At 37.4% G+C, this 18,109-nt stretch overlaps 1 protein-coding gene across 4 annotated transcripts in view; it reads right to left on the reverse strand.

Annotated features, from left to right (window-relative positions):
• Positions 1 to 18,109, reverse strand: part of whrna (whirlin a) — a 125,429-nt gene that overhangs the window by 33,140 nt on the left and 74,180 nt on the right. For all 4 annotated transcript variants that reach the window (XM_067483761.1, XM_067483762.1, XM_067483764.1 and 1 more), the window contains exon 4: positions 537 to 745. In XM_067483761.1, the coding sequence (XP_067339862.1) occupies positions 537 to 745 (209 nt within the window). The remainder of the gene's footprint in view (positions 1 to 536; positions 746 to 18,109) is intronic.

Here is an 18,109-nt window from a genome sequence, read left to right on the forward strand (position 1 = left end):
GGGAAGCAGGGAAAGTCTGAAGGCAACTGGTAAGCAGCTGGAAAGTAACAGATAAAAGAAGTTGAGACTGAGAAAGTAGTGAGTGGACATTTGTAGCTGGATACTAGCTGTTTCATTCTCCTGGCTCCATCTTCATATTCATGAGTACAGACATGAGACTTGCATCAATCTAGTCATCTAAAACTTGGCAAGACAGAAAATTAGCATTTGTTCTTAAAACTATTTCTGTAATTTACTATGATTTAGATAGAGTTAGGTATGATCTGAATAACTTTTCTTCGTCCATTTTCAGTTTTGTTTTATTGCCATTCTGTGTTGTATTTGACTTTGTTAACTTATTATTTTGTTCCTTGAGGATATTTAGTGTTTTAAAAGTCTATTTTTGTAAATACACCTTCAATTATAGGCTCATTTGTATGATTATAATTTATGCCTAATTTGAATGAAGTTGGATTTTCCACTTGATGAAAAAGTAAGAATTTATTTAGTTTTCTAATGGGTTTGGTCGAGAATTTTTTGGCCCAATCAAACCTTACCTTGCCATGCTGCTGTTGGCAGAGCTCTCAGCAATCTGTGAGCTGGCGATCCACTTTGTCTCACCCACCACTGTCCTGGCATGTGGCAGGCGGCCAACGTCTTTCACTGTCATCATCAGGTGGCGTGAGGACTTCAGGACCCTTACAGCTTCATCGTGCGGGATGCTCAGGAAGCTGCGGCCGTTCACCTCCAAGATCTGGTCACCGACCTGCGGGGGAGGGAGGGAAAAAAGAGGTGTGGTGGTGGGGACTGAGCAAGGAGGTGAGGGTGGACCAGGCAGAGACTGTAACATGCACAGGTTTATAGGTTAAAGGTCAGAGAGAGGTAATGTTACAGGAAGCAGTGGAGGTGTATAATATGTTTAATGAATCAGAGCACGATAATTAGGTTGTAGGCTTCTTATTAAAAGTTGTGCAGTGATCTGAAACAATTAGGCAAAGATTAAAGTATTCCCCACCCACTGACAGGTTCAAGACCAGAACTGTTTAATATGTAACTGAAAATATTTTTTCAATGGAATTTCACATTTTATGAAATGGCTAAGTGTGGAAGTGCTGAGGAACTATCATATTGCCCATACTAAACAGAACCTTGAAGGGAACCTGTCTCATACAATGAGCTTATGTGTGGTAGCTTTAACCTCAAGCTCAACCCTCTGAGCTGTATTAGGGACCCTCGTCCGAGCTGAATGAGGATGAAACACCATCTCACTTTCACTTTTCCTATGGCCTTGATTTGTACAAGTTTCTTGTTTGGCTCAAAAACACTGGTGTTAATAATGAGTCAAACTGAAAAAGTGTACACACCACTACCCAATGGTGGCCCCTAAAAGCCTTTAAGGCCTTCAATGATGACATATTTCTAACATCTTATATCAGCCTAATGTTTTTCCATTATTCTTGAAAAAAACTTTAATTATTGTATTCCTCAAAACATTTTTTTTAAACAATAATATTCCCACAAACCTGCAAGGTCTGTGTCAGTAGGGACAAATAGGGAAAGTAGGGAAAAATACAGCCTATCAGATATTTTCACTGCTTTCACAATATTGTTTTGAAAAAGTATACTCTTCAGAATTTTGACTGATTTGGAATGAAGACAGAGAAAAGGACATGGAACTAAACAGGTTTTGTAAAATTTGAAATGCCTCAGGAAGGCAGATATTTAAAAAAACACACACACAAACAAACACACACACAACACACACAAACAAAACTGCACATGTAAGGACAGCAGAGAAATTTAAGAACATTTAGGGACAACATCAAAACTTCAGAAACCTTTAGCCGAGACTTTCAGTACTGGGGCTGGTCATACTTATAATATCCAATTAAATGATGGGCTGATGTATTTAAAAACCAAGGATCTCATTTACAATCATCACCCACTTTAATCAGAAGGAAAGATGTTTTTCATGTCAAGATTGAGATGCCCACTAAAGGTCTGTCAAGGTCTGTCAAGCGTGATTTGCTACTTCATGCTACCTCTGTGTGTAACACTGTGTATATTTCTAAAAACCTGGGGAAATGGCACAGAAAGTTTAGGGTATAAAATGTGACTCAACAACAAGATATTAGGGTCACAAAAAGTGGAGAACTTTTTTTTCTTGTGCAAATCCATTTTTTGAAACAATCTGATCTCTTTAAAGTCCTAATACTAATTACAACACTGCGTTTATTGGCTGAATAAGAAACAATATCCTTGTTTGTGATTCTTAAGTACAATTTCACCAGATCACTTAAAAAACTTTCATCTTGAAATGGAAGTTCAGCTTTATTATTTCCACGTACTCTCTGCATTTCCACTTTATTGCAAATTGCAAAATAGACTGTAGTTTAAACACATAAATAATGAAAAAAAAAGTCAGATTGCAGAGTGAAAGTCACAGTGCAGAAACTATACTAACAAATACTGTATTTTTACCCCACGGTAAAGAAATAACCAGGGTAAAGAAATGTACGTTAGTTAGTTTGGAACTTAGTGCATTACACTGACTTTATCAAGTTTATCTGTCACTAAAACCGTGAAATGAATTAGTTGGTGAGGACAGTTTTTTCACTCTCTTTACAAAAAGCAGAGTTGCTGGTCTCGTAAATTACTTTGTCTGACATTTAGACTTGATGTAGTGTTTAGTATTTTACAAGTCCCCAAATGTCACTTCCTGTCTTTTTGTTTTATTCCCATATTACTCTGGTCTGTCAATTGAACCAAACCTGTTTGCTGTCCTCAAACCTCATTGCAGCTGAGGACACATCTCACATTTTCCATGTAAATGTTCAACTTTAATGGCTCAGTTTGTAATCATTTGTAGCAGAGCAATTTGATTGCAAAAAAGGGACACAATTTCAAACTGTATTTATAAATCTAATCAATCAACACTAACAAGAACCACTGCAGAGAGAACACACCCTGCCACCACAGCAACACTTCTTTTTCATGCTGTCAGGATGAGCTAAATCCTCAGGGATGAGAAACAGATTTTGAGAGAGATTACAAGCTGTTTGTTCCAGCTGTTTGCATTACAATAAACCCTAAAGAAGAAAGAAGAATCAATAATCCATTTCTTTTGGACTTTTTGTTTTACACTGATTTACAATGCTGGAGCTTAGTTTACTGTAAGCGCAGCTTGGTATCTTAGTTTTACTTCGATTTGACACACTCCGAGTGCACACAAGGCAGACACACAAATATGAAAGAATAGAAAAGAATCTATTTGTATCACTGTCACTTTTAAAATAAAAAAAGAAATGGTTTAAACATTTTAGTGGCTGCAGTGACAGCCAGTTGTCTCAGCCTGTTCACATTCCCAAGCATCAAAAAAGGCTATTTTTCCAGTCCTTCAGCATTACTTCATTACAGGTATCCATTTGTGTCAGTATGAGACAAACATGGCTGTCAGCCAAGTACAATAGAAACCCCCAGCTATCAATATTTAATGCCTAAAGCAATGATTTTATTATATAAAGCCACACATCCTCATAGGAAGCGGGTAAGGTGGTCGGATGCTACAAGACACAGGACTTTCCCAAACGAATCCACGGTCTGGCTCTAACATGAGACGTGGTGCTCTTAAAAAAATATCATACTCAAATGTTACACACACACATATTTATTAGTAGTTTATAAGGAACATTTTTTCTCTGGGTATTTAATGTTTTGAAATGATCAAACTGTGGCGCTCCTGGGTTAAAGTTAAAGCCAAATAATCTCGTCGCGGCTACTGCAATTCCCTGTTGACAAGGCTACTGTTATGCAGAATCAAACCCCTCTAGATGATCCAAAATGCAGCAGCACATTTTTGATCAGCCAATGAGGACATAGGTCACACCACTCTTAGATCTCTGCACTGGCTTCCTGTAGGTGACTGCATTAGGTTCAAAGCTCTGACTCTTGCCTGCAGAGTGGTCCACTCATAACCACCTGCCTACCTGAACTGCCTCATTTATTAGGTCCACTCAAGACCACCTGCCTAGATCCCAAGTAATCTTCACCTCAGTGTTCCCATACACCATATTTTAAAATGTGAACATTTTTTAATTTAAAATAGATCAAATATACATTTAATTCTACAAAAGACTTGTTTGGCCTTAAGCATATTGTTAGCTCTGTTGGTAAGGCAGTCATCCACGGACCACAGGGTCCAATCCCCGGTCCCGGCTATAAGTGTCTCTGTGCAAGACACTGAACCCTTAACAGCCCATTCCCATTCCTAGCTATGCAGTGCTGGTCCAAGCCCTGTAGAAATTGGGGAGAGTTGCTTCAAGAAGGGCATCTGGAGTAAAAACAAACTGTGCCAAATCAACATGTGGACAATGATCCGCTCTGGCAACTCTGAACACACGGGATAAGCCAAAAGGACAAAAAAAAAGTAAATGCACAAACTATTTTTTTCCAATGTGTGTGCCGGTCAACTATGATGTATTATGTCCGTAAATTAAATGGCGTCTGCCTCAACCAGTTCTTCCCTTTTCCAGAAGGTGTACACAAAGATGCAAAAACCCTAAAGCAAAACATATCCAGGCATTTTTGCAACTTTGTAGATGGTCAGACAGAAAGAGGAGTAAAGAAAAGAGGAAGAAGGATAAAAATTTGAAAGGTTATTGAAAATAAGCTTACAGGTGCAGCTGAAATTGTAAAGATGTATTTGGATTATTGTTCGATATGTCAATGCACTATAGTTGTTAATAAACATTAGCATTTAGCAGTTAGCATTAGCAGTTACCCTTAGTGATCAGCAACATCAGTGACTACCAAGTTAGTAGTTAGCACTTGCAATTAGCTGCTAACATTAGCAATTAGCATAAAAAATTTGCCCAGTGTCCCTGGCTACAGGCAGAGAGGAAAAAGACAATTCAGACGGTCAACCTTAGAAGTCAACCGTACTACTCAAGCAGGCTTCAATGCTCTGTACTGTAGTAGGTTATGTACATTGAAGCTCTACCAGTAAAAGAACAAGATGGGTAATTTCTCGAATTCCAGTGAAATGAGCAAACATGCAAAAGAGAAATATTTAAGATGTGGCTGCAGTATACTGCAGGAAGACAAAGATCAGTGAGTGATGGTGACTGATTTCAACATTCATCCTTCCTAAACTTTACCCAGGGATTCATGCCAGGGAGATTACTACTGTTTAGATTTAACATTTTATTAAAATTACTGCATCTATATTTTGAATATGGTTTTGTAGATAAAAATGAATTAATGTACATTTAGTTGTTTCTAAGACACATCCAGCTGAAACTAATAAAAATCGAATCCAACCCTAATCCAACAGTTGTGCAGTAATTCCTCCTTCATCAAAGTGATAATTTTCAATTTGTGACCAGACTTTATGAGAAGATCAGTTATTCTGCATTGCTTTATACAGAGATACAGAGTTATTTAGTCTGTCTTCACTGCTGTACTGTAATAAAAAAGTTGAATAACAAACACAAGTATCGTGCACTAGCCAACCTACTCATTTTTAGCATCAGGGTCTAGGTAGTATAACAAACTCCCAAGATTGATTTTTAAATGTTGCAAAAACTTCAAAATGAAAAATAAAATATAGGGCTAATGGAGAGACAAAAATCCCATTCCATTCATCTGTTGTGAAAAAGTGTTTATTTGTGGTAAGTACCCTATTTACATAACATTTAAAAAAAGAAATAAAAGATTTTTAAATGTCTTTGATAACCTAAAATTATTGTTTTTTAATGGGGCTCCATAGTTTACCTTCATGTAAAAAGGTACTGCAGAGACCTCCTGTGACATAGCTAAGAAGTGCCAGCAGTGTGCAGATATTCATGTTTAAAGGTTTTTGATCATTCTTATAACCAGAAAAGCTCAAACCCTGTGCATCACACGAGGACAAGAAAGGATGTCTTTCACATTTCTATAGGCTTTGACACAGTGTCTAAACTGCCAAAATGTACTTTTTCTGGCTTTAAGAATACCAAGCATCTATAGACTCATGTTAGTGTTTACAAAGGAGAGATTATATTTCATAATATCTTGCAGAAAAGACTGACTGGTGATCTCTCAGCAGTCAGGGTACACCCTACCCTTCCCTCACCAAATGACAGCTGAACTCAGCTTTAATCCTAAAATCAACACTCCTTAACACATATATTAGTGGTGTGAAGCTGGTTTTATCTTTTCTATTTGCAGTCCAAATGATACGTTGTCCTACACTACTCTGTCAGTCCTGTACTTTACTAAGCAGTGCAGTGTCAGGAGCAGCAGATTATTTGGACCTGCTGTATTTGAAAAATGAATGGAACTTTGATTCTGACTCTAATTACACGCTGATTAAGTTTCCTGACCGTGTGACTCATTCAAAACCACGCTGTTAATTACAGAGGAACAAATTAGAGAAAGCCAGTGCCACTGTATTAATCTTCCTCTGAGTGTCTTTATTGTGCAAATGCTTCATGATGGATCAATCTGTATTTCAGAATATGTACTCCTTCAGATATTTATGTTCTCTTTGTAAGAAGATATTGCCTCCATTATTAAACACTAACAATCACACATCAGAGATAGATATATAGATTAGATATACAGTGTTATGTACATGCTGTACAAGTTTAGTCATTTCTGTATGCTTCTGCATTTCCTGCCGTCATCATACTGATACTGACGTCCTTTCCTCTTATACACTCTCCCTCCTTCTCTTTCTTTCTTCTCATTATTCGGCTCCTCCACACTCTCCTTCTCTCTCTCATTATACTCCTATTTGAGAGTAAATGTGCAATGCCCTGAGTCACAAGCAACCTCATTTTTCGTGATCAATCACTGCATCACACCAGAGGCACAAATGCAATGCTGCATTCTTGGCAATTAAACAACAACCAGCGGCAAAGATGTTTATGATTAAAGCTCTAATCAATGATGCTGCTTACTAATTGCAGGTTCTTTGTACAGGGGATATTAGAACTCAAGTGGGAGTGTGAAGTTCAATTGACCATTGTGAAATACTAATCACATTCTAACTGAAACTCAATGAAAAAATGTGTATGCTCAAAACAATTCTCCCTATGTGTTCACCTCTATGTGTTTATGGATTCATTAAAACTATTTAGTTATAGTTTAGTAATGTCTTTATAACCTTATTCCCAATTACTATAACTAATTTCAGCCTACAAATTACAGACCAAATGACATTTACAGTAGGCTTTGTCCAAAATCATTCATTACCCACTATATAATGTATTCACATTTTTTAGTAGTGTCAGAATGTTCACTATATAATGCACCTATAGTATCCCACAATGCAACACTACAAGTAGTATCCAAGGCGTGCACCCTACTTTCTGCTAACAATCCCACAATGCTAGCTCCCCATTTTTAGAAATGAGAAAATTACTGTTGGATGGCTCAAACAGCTGTTAGTGATGACGCAGTGTGTTAGTTAAGTGTCCGAAATGACAATTGACTGATTAGTACTAAGTGGACTACTTGGTGTACATTATGTAGGGAGTAGGGAATGAGTAAGTAGGGGGTGATTTCAGACAAAGATGTAGTCACATGTTTCCTAACGAATTTGTAATCTGTAATATGAGCTAAAGAGTGACAGAAAAACAGGCAGCAGAAAGACAAATAAGACCTTACAAATAATCCTTAAAAGAACAGGATTCAACAGATTTAAATGCAAATTAAAGTGCATCACTTGGCAAGTGGTAATTGATGAATCATACACCCTGTCTTCTACTGCTCACACTAATTGCTCTTATCTATTCTGGCTCCTTTCTCAGCTTTTCTTTCTGCTCTTACAAGATGGCTTTGTGATCACATCAAAGCAGTGGCCCTAATGCACATTCTCCTAACAATAATAACTTTTATAGAGGAAATATAAGGTATAGTAAGGCCCCAGATAGCCAGCAGGTTAAACCCTGAGCCCTCACATTGTAAGGTCAAATCAAAATGTAAATGTAAAGCTTGGTTATTCCAAGCATTAAGTCTTATAATATAGACTATAAAATTGTAAAATAACACTTTTTTTTGCCTCCTGCACCCACATTGGTTACTGTAGATCTTTCTAATTTTTCAATCTTTGCTGTTATAATAGATGATTACATATATGTCTGACCCACTGCTGTTAAAGAAGAATTATTAATTACTGTTCTGACCATTTTTATTTCAGAAATGTGCAAAAAACAAAGAGGGCAAGAGTCAAGTGGTAAATAAATAACCTAAAATAATTTACATAATATTATAAAAGGGTTCAGCAGTGCATATAGTACAATTTTACAATTTACATATATTGTGAGTTTTTAAAGCTTTAGGGTGTTTTTTTGAATGTGCTATAGAACAAAACATACGTGGACCAATAATACAGAAAATAATACAGGCATCACGGTCGTGGCTTTATTCTGTGGTGCCCTGGTGACTGCACTTACCTCTCTTTCCTCTGCTCTTCCCATCAGCCTCACTGGTTTCGCCTCTTGCCTCTTGCCCTGTGCATCAGAACGTCTTTCTGTTTCCCTCGAGCTGTATTGCTAGTCTGGTTCGTCTCCTGATCATTCTGTGTTTCTCTCCTGAATAGTTTGTCTGTTTTCTCCTGCCCTCCTCTGTTGCCTTCGCCTGATCTCTTTTCCTGAGTTTGCTTTTTGGATTGCCTGCTCTGTCGCCCAGCTCCCAACTACAGTTGGTTGGATCGCCGCCTCAGAATCTGTCGTCCTTACAGTAAGTGACTGTTACACACCTAGATGGATCACTTGTTAAGAAGAGGATTTTGCGCAACTGTTTAGTTTATTTTTATTACATGGACTATCTCCTTTCAGACATTTTTAGTTCTTACTTTGTTTTTCCTGACACTTGTTTGCATAGATCACTTCCTTGTTATTTGCTTTGTTTATTACCTGGTGTTGCTCCTTGTTTTTGTCTTATTCCTGTTTTCACAGCCGCCTATAGTTCTTTCCCTGTCCTGCCTTCTTTCCCACGTTGCAGAGAACTGTCCATCACCGCTCCCTCTGTAAGTCTGTTCATTCCTGTCATTTATCCTCTGCATCCTATCCAGTGTTCTCACTCCATCTCTCTCCCCTGGATCCACCATACGTGCCCAAGTCCCTCCCGTTCCCCTGCTGTGTGAATCCACTCCTCCTAATAACCAGCCCACTTCTCCACTCATTAGTACATTATTTCCCAATTTACATTCCATTTATTCGCTGCCTGTATTGTTTTCTGGGTCCTTAATTCATGATAACAGGTACTTAAAGTAATAGTTAGGATCTAATTTATATTAGAATAGACGTTTTATACATCCTATGCTCATTGTAGCAACCAAGCAAGATCATTATAAAACAAAAATAAAATAATTATGTGTAGCAAAAAACCATCATAACATTTTGTACTGACATTATCAGTCTGATAACTGGGAATGAAGAGTGGGCCTATAGAGAGCAGGTACCAGATATCATGGTTTCAGGACAACAATCTGCATTTCGATGCAAGACAACGGGTATTGCGTTTGAAAAGGACACAGACAACACAACCCTATCTACATTTAAGTAAAATAAAAGCAGCTCCATACAGGCCCATAATGCCCTGCAGAGAGTCATCAAAGCAGCCCAACACATCACTAGGCCTGAACTGCCATTCATGCAGACCTTTTACAACCAGAGGAGCACAAGGAAAGCTGGAATAATCATCAAAACTAGGGTACCGCACCAGTGGACTCTTTAAAATACTGCCATCAGAGAATAATACAGATGCGAAGAAACCAATCCATCCAACTAGATCTCTAACAAGACAGGAAGAGTCTTCTAGAATGATGAATCCATCTTTGCACAGGTACTGTATATGGTTTTTGGTCAGCTTCCTCCATGGCTTGAATTATGGATAATCTGACAGGGCTGGCAATTCTAAACCTTCCAGTTATGCCAAAAAAGAAAGAGGCAGGGTACAGGCCTCCAGTCTATTTTAGGCCCATAAAGTTGAAATAACTATATAAAATGCTGTGTTCAGGTAGAGCTGTAGATACTGTAGGTCTGCCACAGTTGCGATGTCATTGGTGATTTACAGTTGTAAATATGGACCATGTTTCAAAAAATCTTTGTTAGAACAATTAGCAGAGACTGGATCTTAAGACTAAAGACTAGAATTGGTATTCAGAACAGAACAGATTAAACCATTCTCTCTACCGACTGAGCCAGATTGGCACTGACCAGGGACCGACTAGATCTGACCAGTTGTCACGACTGAATCACAATCATAATTTTGCAGCTGTTAAGTCTGTACACCTGACAGCTGTGTTTAGTTGGTTTATAGGTACGAAATGTAGCCAAGCCACAGCGAACAGCTGAAAGCGGGAAACAAACATTACCCATAGCACTGCTTATAAGTCCATGGTGCTGTCTTAAGCTACACCTGAGAGAATTCATTTCTCTTAAACAAAGGTCGGAGTATTAAACTGATGACCACCTTATCACTGAATTATCAAAAAGACTTTCTGAATTTTAATGTGCAAAATGTTGAAGAAAATCTTTATTTTTTTTTTAAATGTTAACAAAACACATTTTAATGCTGAGTAAAATATTGTGGTTCCACAGAAAATTTAAGGAATGTCAGCCATTTTCTTTGGTCTTTACTGGCAGAAACTACAGTCATGTGATGTGGGTGCAGGCTGATAGGTCTGTACATGAAGTGCAATTCATTATTCATATGTAACATGGATAGTGGGGAACGTCTGTTCATGCTGTATTTAGTTGCACTAAGTCATAAAGTCATCACTTGAAGTCCTGCTTGGAAACTCCTGTTGCATAGTTTGTCTGACCAGAAGTCCCTTTAAATTACAAAACAACAACATCCAGGAGACATGTACAGACAGAGAGCACTTGGAGAAGAGATCCTTTGACCAGCTCTACACGGAGGCACCATCCACACTGTTACCTGTCAGCACACCTGGTCCAGCAAGAGCAACACATATTGCCTGACAACCACCAGCTTACCAGCTCTGACACTGTCCAGTGTGTAAACTAAGCTTCAGAGTTTATGAGATGAATATAAAGGGAACATATGACACTGACATACACAAATGTTTCACTTGGACACTCTCCAACCAAGAAACACTTACATTACAAGCAAAGAAGATTTACAGCTAGATTACATCTGAATAGATTTTGTGCAGATAATACTTGGTTTTATTGTTTATCTGGCGGTTAGATTGTTTCATTGTCAGTTGGCCTCATTTTTGTTTCTAAATTGAGGTAGAAATGAGAATCATCACTTTGTCCCTCGCAATAAAGGAGCAGCGAAATTGTCTTCTGGTTTGGTACAACATACTGTCCTGTGTACTACTACAGTGCTGTGAAAAACTATTAAACCCCCTCGTTCTTTTTGTGTATCAAGCTAAACTACTAATCTTCAAACTAAATCTAACATAAAGCAAAGGCAACACTAAATACAGGTTTTTGTGAATCAAAGCAGTTACCACATCACCAATGTAAAAAACACATCACCTCTCACCATGAACTTAATAGTTAGGTTAGGTATAGATTTTCCTTTTGAGGCTTTCCAAGCTTCACTTTTATGCTTCAGATCATTCTCTTTCTGCTTTAATACACAGACTGAAGGCCTGACGTTCTTCTCCAGGATTCTCTGATAGGGACCAAAATTAGTAGTTAAAATTAAAAGAACCTCCAGTGTATCAGCAGACATGTATAAAATTACTAATAATCACATTGGGAAATGTTATACCTTATATGTTTTAAAAAAAAATGAAATTGTCTTCATTCCCAAATGTTAGAACTTATTGCTGACAACTACTTTCCTGTGAGTTGTTTTGTAACAGTCTATCGCTTTCTTTCCCTCAATAGCATCATGAGGCATCATCAGATTCTGTGCACTGGTAAAACAGATACAACTCTGGGATAATTGTATTGTAACTGTTAATTTGATTTGCTGACAATAATAAATTAAATAAATAAATACAATTTCAGAATGAAACAAATTGTTGTGTAAATGTATTAATAATAATTTGATAATGTATTTGTCATATTTGTTGTAGATTATTTCAAGCTAAAACGTTTCTACTTCTGGCTGTACATACCACTGATATTAAACTAACAGAAAGAGTGGCTGAAGGCCGAAGTGGCTTTTTAAAGTTTGAAACATCACAAGAATGGTTTTGTACCTTAATATGATTATTTTTTTAAACTTATGTAAACAGAAAATATTTATAACAGCTGACAACTTTGACATGATTCACATTAGCAGCAGATGAGCACACAAAACAGAATCTCAGAACTAAATTCCTGTGTTTTAAAGTTAAAGTTGAAGTTGTAGCGTTCTTGAAGCAAATGGGCATCTACAATGTGTAACTAAATATTTTAGTGTGTCGACTCTAAATGACTTGATGAATATTTTTCATAGCACAAGCTGTCACAAGAGTCAGTCCATTCACGTGTATTCTAACCTTTACAACTATGTCCTGAACACTAAGAATTAGTTTACACACTGGACAGTATCAGAGCTGGTAGGCTGTATGTCATCAGCCAATCTGTGTTGCTCTTGCTGGACCAGGTGCGCTGAGAGTTGACACTGTGGATGGTGCCTCTGTGTCGAGCTGGTCAAATGGTCCATGGCCATTCTCTCCAGATGCCTTATCACTGGACATGACTCCTGGATATTGTGTCGTTCTACTTTGAAGGAACCTCTGGTCAGACACAGGAGCTGTACCTAAACAGGACATCAGGTGTTGGTCCCATGATGCTCTCACGGGAAACAGAACTCAAAATTAAAAGCCTCAAGTAATGTGCAAACTGAACATAATTCTCACAACCCCAAAATAACTGCAGAGATATGAGAACAGCTAATAAATGTGTATAACACACTGTAACACAGAATAAACTTATATCACTCTTTAAATGCTGGCAAAAGTCTGGTAACTTCACACTCCTGACATGAACCGGAAATAAACAGGATGCTAGCAGCTAACTGGCTAACTCACCTTTAGTGTTACTATGGGTTTGACTGATGTTTCATGGATTAACAAAGACATTGGACATTTTGATGGAGATTGGGTTGAAGAAAGCAAAACAGCTGAGCAAAGCTAAGAATCAACATTTCTAAACAGTATAACAGCACGGATTCTTGTGTTTTAGCAAACTTTTCACTCAACATATAAACCTGTTTATCCATCCAAACCAATATTTGATGGATCCTAATCTTATCCTGGGTTCCAATACCAACCCTGATGTCAGTCTGTACCTGCAGTGATAAGACAGAAGAAGCAAGAGAGTAGACTATTACGCTCCCTTTGAATTCTCCTGCTTACGCCATGTGATCAGGATTATCAAAGATTCATCTGACATTATCAGTGCTATGTGATGAACATTCTAGGTCAGACATTCTGGGACTGAATGGCGGCGGACACACAGAGGAAAGATAGAGGGATAAAATGACAGCTTCACACCACTGATCTCTAATGCTACGTTAAGAACAGTGAAGCAGTTTTTATCTTTTTGTTGCTTCTCTTACTTAAATTGTTCCTTTTTTATATCCAGCTCCTCCTCAGGTCTGTCTGTGTGTCCTGTTGTCCAGATTTATAATGCTACACTATATTTAGATATATCTAGATTCTGTTTGAATCTGACTGAGATGGACTCTAATTCACACTTAATAATTTATGCAAATGATTGCATGTACAGTAATCAGAACATGTACTCATGTAAAACGTTTTCTTTTCAAGGTTTCAGTGAGAAGAGTTATCCAAATAACTCATTAAACTTGCTTATTGGAACAAACCCTTGAGTCTGACTGCTTATTACTTCCAGTCCCAGGAGTGAATATTGCCACCAAAAAGCTGTTCTTGATCATACAGCTGCAAGATAAACAAAATTTGAAAAATAAAATGAGCTAAGTCAGACATAGACCCTGTTCCTCAAGTGGCCCTGTCCAGCTTGTCTTCTAACTGCTGATTGACAAACCTAATGTATTTAACCAGCAGTGGACTGGGCAGGGATCGCAAGTAGAACAGTGACACTGAGGTTCAAACTTAAATATCCCTGCTATAGATGGTTTAGATGTTCTTCAACATTCAAAACATGGGTTCATTTAAAGAATACAAAAACTGGGTTTACATACACTGGCAAGAAACGGTTTAGACACCTACACATTTTTGTATTTCTATTATCTTTTGTTTGTTTTGTTCAATCAAATGGTTGTAAACAGATCTCAGTGCATAAGCACATTTGAATAATGGTCACATCAAATTTGCAGGTTAAACTTTACTTTCAGCAATAGCTTCCTGGCAGTCTACTGATCACTTTTTCCTGTTCAAGTGTTGGTGCTCTTAAATAGATCATGTATCTCCCAACCAGCTGGGAGTTAAAACATCTTCAAATAAGTTCATGTTCTGTAAACCAATAATATCAGTTTATATTTGGCTCTTCCTCCACAGTTGGAGTGCCCTGTCATTTTCAGTGTAAATTAGAACTAAAAATGTCCAAACAAAAACAGCTTTCTGATACTAAGTAATTCTCTATGAGATAAAGCAAGAACATTATACACCTTTCTTTGAAGGGTTTATACTTTAGTCTCCAGAGACATGGTGCAACTGGATCCAATCAGGTCAGAAGAAACTGTTGGAGGCCCAAGTGCAGATGCCTCAAGATAAAATAAGAATTTGTTGAACGCACAATGTGGAATTTAGTATTTAACTTCAGGTATTGAACTTCATATTAAAGAGAATTTTCCACAAGAGCACAAAAAAGACACAAAGGTTACTTCCATATAACCATGCATATTACAAACACAAAAAAGTTGCTCAATGCTCCTGAATTGGCTGCCATGTTGAATAAAATGAGAAAGAAACCAGTGTGCACAGATACCGTGCATAGGAGACTCGAGTCAACTGCCCTCATGGGCAGAGTTTTCCAGAAAAAACCCTACTAAAGTTGGCAAATCAGAAGAAAAGGTTGCACAAGATGCACAAACAGTGGACTTTGGATTAATGGTACAAAGTCTTTAAGAGTGAGGAGTTAATAACATGAGTCAGAAGAAGAGCTCACAAGATGATGTCTGCCAGCCTAAAACCTTCAGTGAAGCATGGAGGTGGAGACAAGATGATCTAGGGATTCGTTCAAGGCACTGTCAAACAGCATGGATATCTGAACTAAAGAGCTTGGGAACAGGAAATCACACCTGAATATGTACAAAAAATGAACAGTACAATGCCACAAATTTGTCAGGCAGTAATTTTGTGCAAAGGGCAGTTTTGTTTTTAATCAAAAGTAAAGTTTATCATGCAGATTTGACTGACCATTATTTTGTACCAAAATATGCTTAAGAAATAATTATTGTAGATTTTTCTGTGTTATTTGATCCATTTACAACCATTTGATTGAATAAAACCTAAAACGGATAGCTTACTAAAGTGTGTAAGTGTTTCCAGATTTCTTCTTGTGTGTGCCTTGTGTACCGTGTTTGTAATTTCCGGACTGTAACCAGCTCTGACTTTGGCTGAAGTGATCACATTGCATCTTAATCACACCTGCATAATTGTCTATGACGTGCTTTTGTTTTGAGACACTGAGACATTGAGAGTCAGTACGTGGGCTCCCTTGCTCTATTCTCTACCTCTCATACTTTAGTTCTCCTGACATCTCCCCCTTGTTGCTTGGCAGAGGCAGAAGAACAGCGGAGAGATTAGATATCGACTTGTGTGCATCTGTGCGACTTATATACCTTTGTCCTCTCAAATGGGCAACACTTGCAATAAATTAAGAGTTCGTAGATCAACTATAGCTCTTTAAAACAGAAAGGGGACAGACACGTTGAGTGTCCCAAAACCCAGACAAAATCTTTATTTTCAGTTTGGGAACTTCATTGGAAAAGATAAAGTTTTATGAAGATACCAAGGCTCCCATATCTTCATATCTATCATTGAATGTTTTCACTAAGTGTTTCATTATTTTCACACCATCTTTTATGTCACATAATATTTTTTCCTTCGACTATCTCTTCTTGTTTAATTTCTCTCCTCTAAACTGGTTCCTCCTTCTGTTCTCAGTTGCCTTTCCCTCTTCCCTGCCTCCTCAGACTCTCCTCCAGCAAAACTTTTTTCTTTCTTCATTTGAATACGTGTTTACTCGTCTTTGTTCTCTCCCAGCTCAACTTCCCATGCTTCACTTGCTGCAATCCACCATTTCCCTCAACCTTTGACCATTTAAGTAATGGTTCCTTTAAAACTCCTAAGCATTGATCAGGCTGCATTTTGTGTTGGGCTACATCTAAATAAAGAAAACTAAGTTCACAAATTAAATAGTTTTCGTTCATCCTCATACCGAACAGTACAGATTGAGAGAAAAGATTTTTTTCCCCCCTCAGGCTATAATGCTTTATCAAAAAGGTCAACACATTTTTCAAATTCACAAACACATTCTAAAAAAGTATGTAACTGTAGTATAACCACCAAAGTAACTGTTTTCAATAACCTTTAATTTTTACTTTTATTTTACCATATATGGTTTATAATGTATACAAATATTGTAAATGAATAGAAGGAGACACCTGTCAGCTTCAGACATTTAAGTAATAAGGTATTAATAAGATGGTTTCACAACCTTTTCAAAACTAAAGTGTTATATCTGATAATATATTCGGATAGTTCTATAAGTGATACGTATAATAGTAATACTTTCTGTATAACATTTATTTGAATACCTTACTTAAGTAATTGTCAATATACTGGGCACAATAATAAAAAAATATAAATTATGTTTATTAATGAGTTTATCATATACAGATGTAGCCATTAAAAGTGGCCACGCTATCCTACTGGTGGGGTTCCCTCAGGAATGCAGTGTGTTTAATTCAGGAAAAGGCTCATTAAATCCAACCTGCAGTTAATCTTTTCAGCGACCAGGTGCTGGAGTGTTGTCCTCATCCCCAGTCCACAGTAATGAATCCTTCTCTCTGTGGATGCATTAACAAACTCGTGAAAACTAGTTTTAAATTTGATCTATTACACAGCTGCTGGCATAACCCTGTGTTTATGTTTACTTTGTCAGAAGATGTGATGGAGATACAGTATGATTTCCTATAGATTGTGTCTCTGTCTCTTTAACGTGGGTTGTGATGAGATTACATTATTGTTTCATACATGTTCATACCCTAAGTATGGGTATGTCTGCTGCCACGCTTAAGTGCAAGACCCGGTATGGGTCTGGGTCTTCCCAGGGTCTGGGTCTTCAAGGCTCAAAGATGTTTCTTATCCATCCCAGGACTGACATTGTGTTAAGTTTTTCATGTGGATCTCACTGCCTGAAAACAAGTGACAGGTTTCCGTTGGTTGCTCGCGTACATAGCATTTTAAAATGTTACAAATAATTTTAAAAGATAAAAAATGAGCTCATCATTATCAGACAATTTAGATTTTAAGTTCATTGAACGGTGAATATGCTGAATGATTTTATCACAATGTGTAGATTTATGAAATTAGCTGTTAAAAAACCAACTAACTTTTTGTAGAGCACAGAGAGGCAGAAAAGAGACGATCAGCATGGAGTGATGTCTCCTGTTTTTACATCAAAGTCCGACCACGGTTGAATAAAACTGAGACTAACACAAAGTGACCTAAACGATTCTAAGATTTAAAAAAATTCCAATTGGTGCAGTTTATGAATCTGCGGCTTCTTTTGTTGCTTCTTTTGTCACTGCGATGTTTCCTCCTTTAGTCTGTCAGCTGGGATTTATTTATTAATTTTTATTATTATTATTATTATCTCCGCATAGGCTACTTTATGTCCAACATGTAGTTCAGTGTTGTTTAGAACAGTTTATTTTAAACTAATCTAATCATAAAGACTAATCTGAAGCTGTTTATCCAGAATGTCCAGAATGATCTTTGATTAATAATCTACCAATGCAATCCGCTGCCTGTTTTATTGATCATGTGTTAGTAACTAACCAGACACTGGAGAGGTGGGGGAGTCCCTGCCTGTCAATGTCCAGAGCCTTTTCTAAGTGAGATGGACGTGAACATGGATTTAATTACTTAAAAAAAATTTGTCCAGTCTGAGTTTAAGACATATACATAATTAATAATAATGGGCTCCTTAATGAAGTTCCTGCTGTTCTGTTTGGATCA

Source organism: Channa argus, chromosome 18 (genome assembly GCF_033026475.1).
Source record: "Channa argus isolate prfri chromosome 18, Channa argus male v1.0, whole genome shotgun sequence".
NCBI lineage: Eukaryota > Metazoa > Chordata > Actinopteri > Anabantiformes > Channidae > Channa > Channa argus.